Source organism: Artemia franciscana, chromosome 14, assembly GCF_032884065.1.
Source record: "Artemia franciscana chromosome 14, ASM3288406v1, whole genome shotgun sequence".
Lineage (NCBI taxonomy): Eukaryota > Metazoa > Arthropoda > Branchiopoda > Anostraca > Artemiidae > Artemia > Artemia franciscana.
In genome coordinates this window covers 7,250,218-7,264,958 of record NC_088876.1, presented here as the reverse complement: position 1 = coordinate 7,264,958, position 14,741 = coordinate 7,250,218, and the positions used below count along the sequence as shown (strand labels likewise).

General features: G+C 37.0%; 1 protein-coding gene across 1 annotated transcript in view; it reads left to right on the top strand.

Annotated features, from left to right (window-relative positions):
* The window catches only part of LOC136035257 (uncharacterized), a 68,509-nt gene extending 53,768 nt beyond the window's left edge, over nucleotides 1-14,741 (top strand). Inside the window, exons 6-7 of the mRNA XM_065716928.1 lie at nucleotides 9,932-10,143; nucleotides 14,398-14,741. Of these exons, the coding sequence (XP_065573000.1) occupies nucleotides 9,932-10,143; nucleotides 14,398-14,523 (338 nt within the window). The 3' untranslated portion in view covers nucleotides 14,524-14,741. The remainder of the gene's footprint in view (nucleotides 1-9,931; nucleotides 10,144-14,397) is intronic.

Genomic DNA, 14,741 nt, shown 5'->3' with positions numbered 1-14,741 from the left:
TAGTGCGAGCCTCAACTGAACGACTCAAAGACAACGGGCCCATTAACGAATTTTCCCAGCGCTACAATATACTCCCAAAGCTGCCAAATTATTCAAAGAGTATTTTCTTAAAATTTGGTTAAAATTGATAGGGGATCTTAAATGTCTCAACAGTTCGAAATGCTAACGAGAGGCTAATTTAAATAAAGAAAAATTGAATTTTTTTCTAATTGTTAAGCAAAATGCTGTTTATTCAATGTACCTACAGCATAAATAATGTGTCCTTGTGTTAGCAAGGTTTTCAATCAAAGTGGGTAGCAGAACAGGGAACTCCCAAAGCGGTCAAACTGCTTAAATGATATTTTTTCTGAGCTGATTTTTAATGTTTATCTAGCAGGTATGACATAATATTTTTAGGGACCCCCTTTCCTGAACTTAAAAAGAAAATGCTGTTCTGTTTAATCTAAAAAACAAATTTAACAGTTTCTAATGATGAAAGTGTCATTAAATCTGAATATCTCTATATCCGGCACAATAACGGGATAAGTTAAATGGTTTCCAAGGAAGTTCTCCTCGGATTTCCGAGGAAGTTCTTGTCGGCTTTTAATTTTGTGTCGTTTATTCTGATCTCTGATCCATTCTCTGCAAATTATGGCACGACCGCCCAATCTAAATAGTTCAGCCACACAAACTAAAAAGTTTATAATGGATGAGTTGAGACAATTCTTTAAGTTACCACATCGCCTTAAAGGCATTGAAGGAGGAGGGAGGCTATTAATACACGGGGACCCAGGTGTCAAAAAGGAAAATAAATGTGCCATCAACGGTTGGGCCAGCAATTTCGCATGGCGTACTTAAGGGTCTGTAAACGTTACTCTGGTCTGATATGTGGCTTGATGTCCCTGACCGGTTATGCAAAAATGAAAATTCTTTTCAGAAGTATTTTTTAGATTGGAGACACACGTATTGTGGAAATTAATTAGTAGCTAAGGAATGGGGAAATTCCTTTCTCATAAAGTATAATTGATGACTGATGGGTTATGTGCATTTAATTCTCGTCAGACATGTAGGCAAGATTTTATTTCGTAATAATCCCTTTAGCACAAAACTGAATTTTGTATTAACAAATTTACATTTGTTAATTAGCCCAATTTCTTCCAGTCGTTTCGGAGTAACCTATTTAAAAACTCAGCATCAGGGGGGCGAGCTCTCCTCGGCGAAAATAACGAGTCTTTTTTTTATATCTTTCGCGAAACTACTTAAATTTTATTTTATTCGGCTAACCTTTTTACATGTTTATACCGACTTATTATTATATGCTACTGACCGTCAAATTAAGGAGATTCGATACCTCAAAGAATGTCACTATCTGGTCCATCATAAACACAAATATCTTTAATGTCCTATCAGATCGTCAGTCTTGAGAGGGTAGTTGTGGGAAATAGCATATATTCCTAACTTTTGTTTTCAAAGTTAAGAGAGCTTCATTTGGTTGAACTTTTGTTTTGGTCAATCCTGGACCCTGCTGTCACCTATTTTTATTTTGTTATATTTTAGGGGGTTTTTTTCGTCTCGTTTTATATGGCCGTTTATCAACGAATGGGTTTTCTAATAACTCTATGAGTCAGACATGGACATTTTAAAGAGATATGCTTAGCTTATCGAGCTTAAAATATACCGGATTTTTACAAGTTAGTTCAAGTACACTAGAGGCAATGCGAAATATGTGTGCCTTAAAATATAAGGGCTTTACACCCAACAGCCTTGGTTTATACTGATCTAGCATACAATCTCGTCCGGTTATAAAGGCCTTAACAACGAGAGTTTCTCCAATCTGCGCCAACTGGTGTATATCTTGGAGCGCTATGTGTTCTCCACAGTTCCGCCACGCTCGGCACTATCCTCAGAAGAAAAAAAAACTTCCTGCAGAACGCAACCTTTTTATTTACCCTTCGATAACAGTAAAACGGAAATAAAAAGATTATGAGGTTTTTTTCTGCTCTTTTGAAAATTTACAATTTAGGAGATACAACTTTTTGATACCCGAATGGCGATACATAGTTTTTTTTTGACAAAAATATATATATATATATATATATATATATATATATATATATATATATATATATATATATAGCTTGGTGGTTTTTGACGAGTTGTACTTCTCAGAGGTGATGGATTAATGGGATTTTCCGAGGCATGGACTCTGTAATTGCTCTCGACTGCTCTATATGAGGGCCAGAAAAATAGGTCTTTACTTGATCGTCCTTAGCGGGCTCTGAGGCGATCCTTGGGAGATATAGAGATTTCTCTTAGCCCCTACTGTGCTTGTTTTGTGTACTCGCATCTTTTGCATCATACCTACACATAAAAAGGGGGCTTGGGGATAGAAGGACTCCTTCCCGGGGTTTGTCGTTTAAATTGCTTCTTTGCTAAATTGCGTTTGCTTTAAAAAAAAAAATCGTTAAGTTGAATCATGTTTTAAGTACTCGCATCGCTTGAGTCATACCTGCACAGGGAGAGGGAGATGAGTGAACTACTCCTCCAGGATATGTCCTTTAAAAAATCAGAAGTTTTGTTAAGTTGTATCTTTCGTTGTTTCGATTCCATCGGCCATTAAATGTCACTATATATGCCCCCGTCCCCGTAGTTGATCTGGGTGTACCTGTGATCTACAATGGTAGGCCAATCAGGGAAAGGCACGGTGAAAATGTCCAAAGCTATAATTTAAAAGCCCAAAGCAATTGCTGAATAATTCACTATTGATGGTCAAATGTTGTGCAATAACCTTTTTTTTTCTTATTTTACAGTTGTGGTTATTTATCTTTGAGTGTTTTTTGTTCTGTTTTTTTTTTTTTTTATCATTATTGTTATGCGAGCCCACAATCTATCATTTTTTTGTCACTGAATATATGAGCAAGCCTTTTTTTTTACTCTAATTAGGAAGACGAGCATTATGAAAAAAACTGGCACGGCCACATTTTTTTTTTTTTTTTTTTTTTTTTTTTTTTTTTTTTTTTTTTTTTTTTTTTTTGAGGAATTATAACCATTGAGAGGGAGATGGGGTGGCAAGTATGACAGTATCTTTTTTTTGGAAAAATTTAATGAAATAACGCACGTTTGTGTGGAATTGTTCACATTTCATAGGAAGGGGGGGGTCTGAACTTTACTAACCCTCTGGACAGGGAAGTGCACGAAGATTTTTCACCGAGTCTTGTAAATTACAGTAGAAATTAATTATAAGTTGATAATATGAATAAAATATACAGTGTGCCCAAACAATGTATCCACTGCATAGGTGTGTACTTGCAGGTCCCTACATTTGTGGGAGGGAGGAGGGAAGTTTAAAATTAAAATTTGCTCTTTGGCGACAATTTTCTCCTGGGGAGGGTTTTCTGCAGTAATCTTTGTGATTAAAATAGCAGGGCTTGGAATTAGTCCCTAAATTCCCTTTTTTCGGCTGAAGTCCCTTCCAAGTCCCTTTTTATGCAGGAAGTCCCTTAAGACCCCCAAAAGTTCTTAACGTCTCTATTTGGGAGCATGGTATAATTCAAAACTGGAGCATGATATATTGGAAAGCCCCTTCTTAGATAATATAGCTTCTCCGTAAACCCGGCTATACTTGTCTCTTGGTTACGTCGTCCCAGTTCAGAAAGAAGTAGCAAAGCAGTGGGAACTTTGTCTGTGGCCAAAGTGTCTATTAACTGTTGTAAACAAAGGAAGCTTATAGCAGCACAAAATTGGCCTATATTGCGGGTGGGATAGATGGGTGATATTGTAGTACTGTTCAAGGATAGAGAAGAAAATTGGCCTATAGGGTGAGTGGGTTTAATTGGTCGTGTTGTGGCGACGTTTAACGATAGATAATTTCCTGTAGCTTCATAAAATGAACTATACCAGTATAAATTTGTTCGAATTTACTTGTATTACAATGTTGCAAATTATATATTCTTTCCTAGGTTAGTTAATAAACTAATAGCAGGTTGAGTGAGAAGGGTACTATGAGTGGAAAATTCAGATGGCGAAAATGTTAATGTTTTTCCTGCTGTATTTGAACCTGTTAGTCTTTCAGGTCTCCCAAGTGTATTTAGGAAAGACAATGGGCAACTGAAAATTTTGTCGCTCAGCTGGTTAACTAAAGAGGACAGGAGTGGCCGAAAGATAAACAGGTAGTGTCAGATTGGTGATGATGAGCTTTCTTTTTACTGCAAAATATGTAAGAGTATCCTGAACTGCCGCAAAGGCTCTTACACCTTGAAAGAACATTCTTCGTCGGAAGAGCACAAGAAACAGATTGCGATCCGTCTCAATCTGTTACAGTTCCGATTGTGTGATCTGCTTGGCAAAAGTCCTAATGAAAAGAGCCATCAGCTAGCAAAGGAAGTAAAATTCTTGAGATGTTTTGTGACAAAGATGCTGCGTACAAAGTTACAGTTACAGTCAATCTGTTACAGTTCTGATTGTGTGGATCTGCTTGGCCAAAAGTCCTAATGAAAAGAGCCATCAGCTAGCAAAGGAAGTAAAATTCTTGAGATGTTTTGTGACAAAGATGCTGCATACAAAGCAAAAATCATATGAGTACTCGAGTCCTTGCAAGCTTCTATGTCTGTAGCTTCATGTGACAGAGTCATTGATGTCTTTGAAGCCATATTCTTTGGTAAGATACCGCCTGGGTGATGAGTGCAAACAAAGTTGTGTACATGATAACTGATGCACTGTTTCCACACTGTAAACAGAATCTTATGAAGAGCTTATGCGAAGCTTACTTTGTTCTTGGATACGACGAAACTAGAAACAGTGAAGGAAAAAAAGAGCTACAGATTAGAGTGCGCTTTTGGTCTTGTTTAAGAGATCGAGGTGTGAGTCGCCATCTGGTGGCGTATTTTAATTGTTATGCAACTGGTGAGAAAATTTTAAAACTGCTGATATGATGCATTTGGAGTAAGAATTTACCTTTTGAAAGATTAATAAAGATAGTTAGCAATGGTCCTAATATCAATAAGTAAGTATGGTCGCAAATGAATGCGTTGAACAGGGATTGACCGCAGTCACTAAAATCACTTTTTGTAACTCTTATTTTAGCCTGTCATTTTTTCTTTGAAACTATCACTAAAGTCACTTTTTTTGCCGTTTCAAAATTCGATTTACTTATAACTTTTTTCAATGAGCTAGAAAGTTAATGTAAAAACATATTGGATAACAGGCTGTTACCTATTGAAACTTAGTAATGGTTATGTGACACAGGAGTATGGAAAAAAAAGAAATAATTTAAAATTCGAGAGCAACATCTTTAAATGTTTGCAGATTAATTTTGCATAAGTTATGCATTTATTTTTCATCACAAGCTTTTGATCGTGCCCTTTATCCTTATCAGTTGGACTGGCGGATCCTGGGGGTGGGGTGATCCCTCTCCCTGTGGTTAGGTCTTGCACCCGCCAAATCAATCATAAACAAACCCTTATAGTTAAGTCTCAACTTATAGATTCTCAGTCACTCAGTATCGGTTTTTTTGTTGAAATGTCCCCATTTTGCCAAACAAGTCCTATTTGTTTTTCCTCCATTTGATTTAATACATTCAATGAACTGAAATCGATGTAAAAACTGTCGTCAAGTCAAGTTTATAAAATTATATGGGTCCTAAAATCATGGTAAAATTACATGGGTCCAAAATTTTCGCAAGTTTGTCTTCCCTTGCTCCAATTAAACCGTTCGGAGCTTAAGGTCCTCGCTTAGAAGGAGTGTAAGGGTACTTCACCAAATTTCGAAAAATTCTGTAAGTCTGGACCGTCCAAAAAGAGAGTAAAAAAAAAAATAATAATAACCCTTAACGATAAGCTCAAAAAGTTTGTCTCTTCGCGGCATAATAAAATGTTAATTTTTTTTATATTATTTGCTTTTCTGAATGTGCTTCAAAGAAGTGAGTATAGTGAATAATAAACGCGACGTAAAGCAAATAAAAATGTTTTTAAATCTTTTATTGACCCCAAAATTCTTCAGTTGTAAAATGGACGAAATAGACACCATCTTATTGAAATTTAAAAAAAAATGCCATCCCCCCCCCCTACTTTTGCCCTCCAGATTCGTCAGTGTTCAGTTGCTGAAGATTTGAAAACTGGCCTTTAAGAAAGAGTCTCAAAGGGTAACTTTTGAGTTGGGGGGGGGTGGCAAACCTGTATTTCCAAGTTGTTAGCCTTGGATGATCAATTGAACCCTTTTTGAATCAGACCCATTTTCAAGGGATTCCAGGCTCTTTTTTGAAAATTCTGAAAGCTTATTTTCGTAGTTCCTAAACACTGTTTTGTGGCATGTGATTACCACTCTTGAGTCAGATTCTATTCCGAATAATATTGAATTTTCGTCAGGAAAAAGAATTTGTTTAAGTATATTTTTACTCTCGGTTATTATGGGCCGGGATTTTCCCTTTATTAGGTAACCATGAACATGCGAACGCGTAACGTCCATGAAATGAAAGGGCTCCAGGAATTTGACGAGGAGTCATCCGACTTTGTTGTCATTTTGAGGCAGTTTTTTCCTTAGCTGACCTGAATGATGTGGGATTTTTTAGATTGCCAGAACAAGAAAGGTGTCCCATACAATATTGTCAATCAGCATGTGCCAACAAGGTGGCTGACTTCGGGTTCTGCTGTTTGTTGAGCGATTGATTGGTGGCCGGCACTTTTGGAGTATTTTTTGCATTACATGCCATCGAAGAAACATTTGAAGAATGTTGTGTCATTAGCGAAGTACCTGAAGATTGCAAGCTACCTAAAAAGGAAAGATATGCTTGCAGAACTCGAATTCTTGTATTCACGAAGCCGAGCTGAAACTTACTTCTTACTTTTTTTTTGCGAGACTTCTAAAACCTAACATTATCATGTCTGCTGATGAAATTTCTATCAGTTTGCTTGAGAACTTATACAACTATTTGTAGGGCACTATTGTAGGTGAGCAGGTCGGCTAAAGCTTACTTTTCAGCTAAGCTGATAACACTTACTTATCACAGTTTTTGGGAGACTTCTGAGACCCAACATTGTCTTGTCTGCTCATGAAATTGCTACCAGTTTGCTTGAGAACTCGGACAACTATTTGCTGGACTCTATTGTAGGTGAGCAGGTTGAGCTTGCTTTAGATGCTTAGAAATTCACCTTGGCAGAAAGATAGGGGTTCAATAAAAGGGTGCGAAGGCATTACAAGACGCTGCCGAACACTTGATCAAGAAGTGCCCTATTAATTATTGACGATGTTAGAAGTGAGTGGATATTGCTGCAAGCCGAGAACTCAGTAGAATCAACCCCATCACGCGTCGATCATTACTCGCATCAACTCTTCTCAGTGATGGATACTTTTGATGGGCAAAAGTGTATGCTTTTGTCGAAGCTTGTTGACATTATTTCGAATTGTTTGGCATTATTTGTCGAAGCTTGTTGACGATGCTTTCGTTGACATTATTGCACAGCAGTACTGATGTAGAGATGTTTTTTGGCTCTCAGGAAGCCTTCTTCCGTTGAACAGAGCCCCCATGCCAGAAAGAGTTCTGAATGTGAAGCTGTGTGTGATTGACGAATTGAACATATATGGAGGCAAACCAGAAAAATTTCCCATTCCCGAAGAATTGTTGACTTTGTGGGTCGGACTGATCAAAATACCAAGACTGTGTGGAGAGCAAGGCAACAGAACAAGCTGCTGCACAAAGCATTCAAGACTAAGAGAAGAAATGGAGCTGAAACTAGTTGACATCTCTAGCAAAAAAAGGGCTAGATTGACTTGGGTAATCATTGCAAGAAAAGTGGGCCTCTGAAAAGCAAAGACTAGCGATTGTTGATGCCCTCTTGAAAGAGGCAACCAATCGCTTTCAGAGAGGGGTGGCTTCAAATGGTTCCCTGGACATTGCCTTGGTCAGTTCTCTACTAGAGTGCCATGAAAACGTGAGAAAACGAAAAAAAAAACGAAACATAAAAAGAGTGGTCAGAAAAGGACATACAAAAGAGGAAGTTGGATCTAATAAGCAAGTTGACAAATCCGATAACATGTTTCCGATTACAAATACTATTTGTAAGTAATGGACAAATTACAAAACTTAAAAGACACTTCATCTGTGAAATTATTCCGTATATGAAAGAGGATTCCCCTCCTCGACGCCCCGCTCTTTACGCTAAAGTTTTTTATTGTTTTAAAAAGTAGAGTTGTGATAAAGAGTCAAACTTTATTGTGAAGAGCGGGCGTTGAGGAGGGGACATCCCCTTTCATAAACGGAATAATTTTTTTTTGTTTTAAGTTTTAATATCGCTCCTTACTTTCAGTTAAAAAAACTCTTTTTTTAATTTAATTTTTGAATGTTTATGAATTAATGGGGGTTTTGATTTTGGCTCACCGTAAATGAATAATTAAAACGAAATTTGCATATAATTTTACTTTTTTTGGCTAAATGAGTTTCTCAAATTTTGATTGGACGATTTGAGAAAAAAGGGGCGGGGGTTGGGGCTTATTTGCCCTTCAATTTTTTTAGTTTCTTAAAAATGCCACTAGAACTTTAATTTTATTTACAAACGTTTTCATTAGTAGTAAATATGCGTAACTTACGAATAAACTTACGTAACAAACTTCTATATTCATATATTTCTATTACGTGTATGAGGGAGTTTGCCCTCTCGTCAATACCTCGCTCTTTACGCTAAAGGTCGAATTTTGATCTAATTCTTTAAGAATTACCCCTGAATCACAAAGGTCGTTTAATTAGAATAAATAGGTCTTTTGGAATTACAAAAAAATACTTTAGAGTAAAGAGCGAGGAATTGAGTAGGGGAAGAACCCCATCATATACATAAAAATTTCTGTTCGTTTTAAGTTGTAATGCTGCTCCTTACTTTTAGTTGAATTTTTTCTTAATTTCTCATAGTTTTTAAAATAATGCTGGAATCCAGCTCCCCCTTCATGGAAATTGTCTTCTGCCTTGGCATATTTCTCCAATGGAAAGATCCTCCTACGTAACCCCCTCCCTGAATCCCCCCCCCCCCACCAGAAAAAAAAATCCTTCTGAAAACACCTGTATGCTTCCCAATACTAAATGTAAACAATGGGCAAAGTTCATAACTTGCAGCCTGTGCTGCAAGTTATTTTTCGACTCTGCTGAACAAAATGGCTATCTAAAAAAAATTACGGTGATTTTTTGGAAAAAATTAGCGTAGGAGGGGGCCTAGTTGACCTCCAATTTTGGTCACTTAAAAAGGGCATTAGAACTTTTAATTTCCGTTAGAATGAACCCTCTCGTGAAATTCTAGGACCACTGGGTAGGTACGATCACCCCTGGAAAAAAAGCCCAAATAAACACGCATCCGTGATCTTTCTTCTGGCAAAAAATACAAAATTCTACATTTTTGCATATAGGAGTCTGAAACCTCTACAATACGGTTTTCTGATACGCTGAATCTGATGGTTTGATTTACATTATGATTCCATGACTTTTAGGTGTTTCCCCTTTTCTTCAAAAATAAGGCAAATTTTCTCAGGCCCATAACTTTTGATCAGTACTACAAAATTTGATGAAACTTATATATTTGAAATTACCATAAAGAATCGAATTCTTTTGGTATCAAAATTTGGTCTTTTAGAGTTACGGTTACTATTGAACCGGGTCGCTCCTACTTACAGTTTATTACCACGAACTGTTTTATAAAAGGATAAAATAAAGTAGAATTTTCTTGAACTAATTTTTTTTCAAATCATAGCTTATGTCCCATTCCTCTAATGAGTTAAATATGCCTCTTCAATTGCACCTATTGCATAAATACCATTAGGATACTCTTTGGAGGCAAATAGGTCAACTGGTTTTGGGTTTCGGGGTGTCAGAAATGCGTGTTGGTTTTAGCCCCGGTAATATGGTCATTGAAGTGTTGCTGGATGAATACTTAAGCTCAAATTGTCCATTCTAGTTTTGAATGAATTTTTTTTTCAGTCGTAATAGAGCGACGGCAGAGCAACCCAGTACAGCCACTCGTGGTCCAGTCAACTGGCGGAAGTTCTTCTTTGCCCCAATTCGGTTTAACATCACCATCTGCCCCATTATCACGCCAAAATTCAAATATCACTGGCGTGGCTTGCTTATCCTCACCTCCGTCCACCTTGCAACCAAGTCCATTGACGTATCAACAAATATTTAGTGAACAGGTTGGATTTATTGCAAATTTTTATTGTGGTTGATCATAATGAAATGTGACTATTTTATCCAGTTGATTATGTTTGCACAAGTCCTTATTTAGAGGGGGAGCAGGGTCCTTTGTCTCTAGAGAGGAGGGGTACCGAATGTAACTAACCTCCTCCCTTTCTCACCCCTATTTGTATTGACTTCTGCTAGCATAACTACTCTTAGCAGATCTTGTTTGATTGACTACATTTTAATATGGGGTTAAATCAACCAACACTTTTTAAAAAGCTAGAGAAATTTGACAAAGAAGTTGATGGCTAGTTTTATTAAATTGTTAGTATTACCTGCTGACCAAAAAAAAAGTGTCTTTGAATTTGAAATATGTTATTAAGTAGGGGAGAGTGGAATATGCAGGGACAGATTTTGGAAAACCTCCAAAATGCATGGTTAACTTTGGAGTAGAAAAATGGTTTATGGTTCAAATGAAAGCCCCGAAACTGCTGTATAAACTGTGATTTTTCGAGATTTTTCTTGTATAGCTAGAAGAAAAAAAGGGGTTGTCCCTGCTTATACCATTTGTCTCACTAAGTACTGGAGGCGGATTATCTTGAGATACAAGGTGGTATACTCTGGGACATAGTAAAAAGATTCCATGTATTGGGAGAAAACTTTAACTATTCATTGTATAAAAACTACATTAAAAATTCGACTTTAAAAATAAAACACCTTAGGCACAAGACTAGACTATCAGTCAGTGAATACAGAATATGACGCTGCTCTGGAAGCTGTACCGGGTTCTGGGGTAGCAGGCAAACAACTTTTTCAAAATGTCTTCCCTTGGATAAAATATTGAGTCTTCTTGGTCGAGCCACATCCTCTTTCTTAGACCTGCCATGCACATGACGCTCACTCTGACACTGTTCTCGTTTTTCTCTTAGATAGACCCATGAAAATACTCTCCTTTGTAAACAACTTTAACAAAATCTCCTGTAGGGACACTGTCAAAGATCCCTTCCTCTTTCTCACTTTCATCTTCTGAATCAACTAATTTCATTGAGTCATCACTATCATCATCAAGAATCATTTTTTCATCATCACTTCCTTCTGAATCCACAAATAGCTCTTTTGTTGTCTGTTTTTTTTTTTTTTTTGCTTTTCCAGCTTTTCCAGCGGTCCCAACTTTTACTCTAGTCCTGCCATCCCATTCTTTCTTATCTTTTCTTTTGGCTTCTTATTCTTCAATCTGTCTTTTCACAGGAGTGTCAATAAAAATCTTTGTAGCGCCTTTCTTCCTGCCTCTGCCACTCAATGCACGTGGCTTGGCTTTAGGGTATGGCCGAACTTGTTCTGCCATCACAGGAACTGAAATGGGTTTAGAGGATTGTTCAGGCCCACTTGTAAATGGGGTTTTGGCCAGGTTGTTTCCAGGTTCAATTGGATCCAAAGCATCAAGTGCAGGTCTGTACAGCAGAGGTTAGAAAATCCTTTTCTATAAAGATGTCTGGTTTGTAAGGCTGTATCCCTGTCTTCTCGAAGCCCCTCATTATGTTGTTTGGCGTGAAAGATATGGGGAGGCTTTTGCCAACAAGAGATGCAATCTTGTATATTGTCACGTTCTCCCCCGGGTTGGACAGCATCCAGTTGTCCATAGCCTTGTTGTATTGGCATTTGAAGGGAAAATACATGCAAATGTCCAATGGCAGCAACCTGTGGCCGCAGTGGTATTGTTAGTAAAGTGATACCAGACTCTTTTGCAAACTACACAACTGCAGAACAACAAGAGATGGAATCTTGTATATCGTCATGGTCTTCCCTGGGTTGGACAGCCTACATACCACTTGTCCTTGTCCTAATATATACCATGTGATCTCTATTTGGAAATTGTGTCTGATTTGTTTTACTGTTGCATATTTTTCCTCCAGATAGCCACACGACGTGGCCTGGTGTTTTAGCTTTCATTTGCTATCTTACAGACACAATTTCAGTTAACCGTTACAAAATAAAGCACAAAAAACCATTGTCCAAATATTTTTTTTGGGGGGTATAGCCAAAACTCGATTTTCTCAAAAACGAAAATAGCAAATTGCCAAAATGATAGAACTGTCATGTCTGCCATTGAATGAATTGAACTAGGTGGCTTTGTTGGATTTTTAAAGAACGCTAGATGGCAGATAAGTACCGTGTCCCATCTAATACCCCGTCCCTGCATATACCACTTGCCCCTACATATTAAATTATTCGAATCGACTTCTGAAACAATTGTTTAATATTTATGAAATAATTTGATTATTTTTAGGATGCTTAACCCTATTTTTGGGAATTTCCTTATGTGCGCATAAAGTTAATAAGGTGTTCTGAAAACTAAAGAAAAAGACATCAAAATTGGATTAATCTGTTATGATGTATTTAATAGAGCCATGAATCCCGCAGGAACAACAAATATTTTCAAAAATAAACACAACAATATCTTCTTTTTTTTATATGTTTGTACCTGTTTTTAAAGACTGGGTCTCAGGATAAGTCGAAAATTCTCGAGTCTTGCGACGAAACAAAAGTTGGAATAAGCTAAAATTTTGAGCCATGGGTCAAAATTTTGAGCTATGCATGGCATATAGAAACATCCCGTGAAAACCTAAGCCTGGCACCATGGATGTTCAGCAGTTGTTGCTATGTCAAATGTTGTCTGATCACTATCCTTATTTTGTAAATTAGGAATCGGCATGACCAGGATTTGAGTAAAAGCAAAAGAGAAATGAAATAGGTGGAACTGGAATGGAGGGAGATAATCTTTCTAGTAGTGAAATGTTGTCTGATCACTATGTTTCTTGTGTAAATTAGGATCTGAGTAAAAGCAAAAAAAAAATTGAAATAAGTGTAACTGCAGTGGAGGGAGATTAACTTTCTAGTAGTGATGGTGTTAAATTTGTTCTTTTTTATATCGTTTTCACTGCCTTGTTTTTTTTTATAAATGTAAATTTTCTAAATTTTCAATCTCCGTCGAATATTGTTGTAAAAGGTTAGCTTTGTTAAAAAGCTATTGCAAAACTAGTATTTTTCATTTTGTTAATTTTAAGTGTTTGTAAGTCGATTCATAAAACTGATTTAAATTTAAATTTCTGGAAAATATTTTCGAAAAATTGATATAGTCATTTTTAGTATTTATATTAATGTGTTTGTAAAGGTAATTTCTAAATTTTTTTAAGCTACTTTGAGAAAAATATTAAGATTCCTTTGTTTCTGCTCAAAAATTAAATTTCCAAGTGTCTGATTATTGCGATATTCTGAATAAACCAAGTTTATGGATTACAAGTCGAAACTCCCTGGCGTTGAGCAGGAAACTTTATAATAGTTTATTAAATCATCGCATCTTATTTTCTTAATATTTCATTTTTACCATTACTCCCCCCTCCCCTAACAAACTCTCCCTCGCCCTGTTTGTATTGTTTTTGTATTGTATCGGATTAACGACGCTTCTTGACTACTAAGGTCCCTGCGTCGGCCCTGCAGTGCATTCCTGCAGCATGATTCGATGTCTGGGTCCCGTATTACCAAGCTAAGATCAAACCCACTGCGCCACCACAGGACTCTCCCTCGCCCAGTCTTGATCTTCGTCTACGACATGTTAGCAAAATAAAAAAAAAGTGGGGCGATGAACCACTACACTATGAAACTGTATACAGAGATTGAATTATGCATGAAGTTCAAGAAAGCTCAAAATTGTCTTCCCTCCTTTAGACCCCCCGCTATCCTCACTTGGCCTTCTCCCGTTTGAAGGGTTCTCATGCTGTGTTAGCCCAAATCGGTTGTGGCAATTAAAAGAGTGACATATACCATTTTTGTAACTTCACGAGAGCCTAAAAACGGACAGAAGTTCGTCGGCTGCAGTCGCTCTGTAAAGAGAATATATTCTAAACCAACTTTTTATGCTCTTTACAGTGGTATGGATTAAATTCAAGTATTCTGAGCAATCCTCTTCTGTCATTCCGAATTGCAATAATCCCGATAAAAAAGAGACATGCGCCACTTAGAGGCTTATGGTCTCTTTTTATTTTCGTAACGTACAATATACGACAATTCTGACTGCACCATTTCATTCCTCGTGCTTAGTTTACCCTAATGTAACTCATTTTCGACCAAAATGGCATGTGTCGTACTTCTAATTATCACAGCCAAACCGGTGCTTATGTTTAGGAATGCATCACAAACAAACAAAGAAATGTGTATTATATCATAGTTTTGAAAGATTTAAAATTGATAAGTACTTTTTTTCTTTGTAGGTAATAAATCAGATTCGTCTTCAGTCACGAAGTCCCTCAACCGATTCAGCTGTCTTACGAATGCTCCAAAGTCCTCCTCAGCGGCTTACTCTGACAGCCCAACGCCAGGACACAGGAAAGTCCTGACTCTAAACCAGTTTCTTATGGAAAAAGGCTTGAGTGCCTTATAACCTCTAAGCAATTAGGCCCTTTGTTTATAGAAGCTCAAAATGAGATGCAGAAATGATTCCTTTTCTTCCTAAAATGAGCTCTTTGACCATCCATTCCCTTCTTTTTAGTACTACAGAGCTATTACGTCTACTGTTATATTAGTGTTACGATTTAAGTAAAAGTTATCAGCGTGA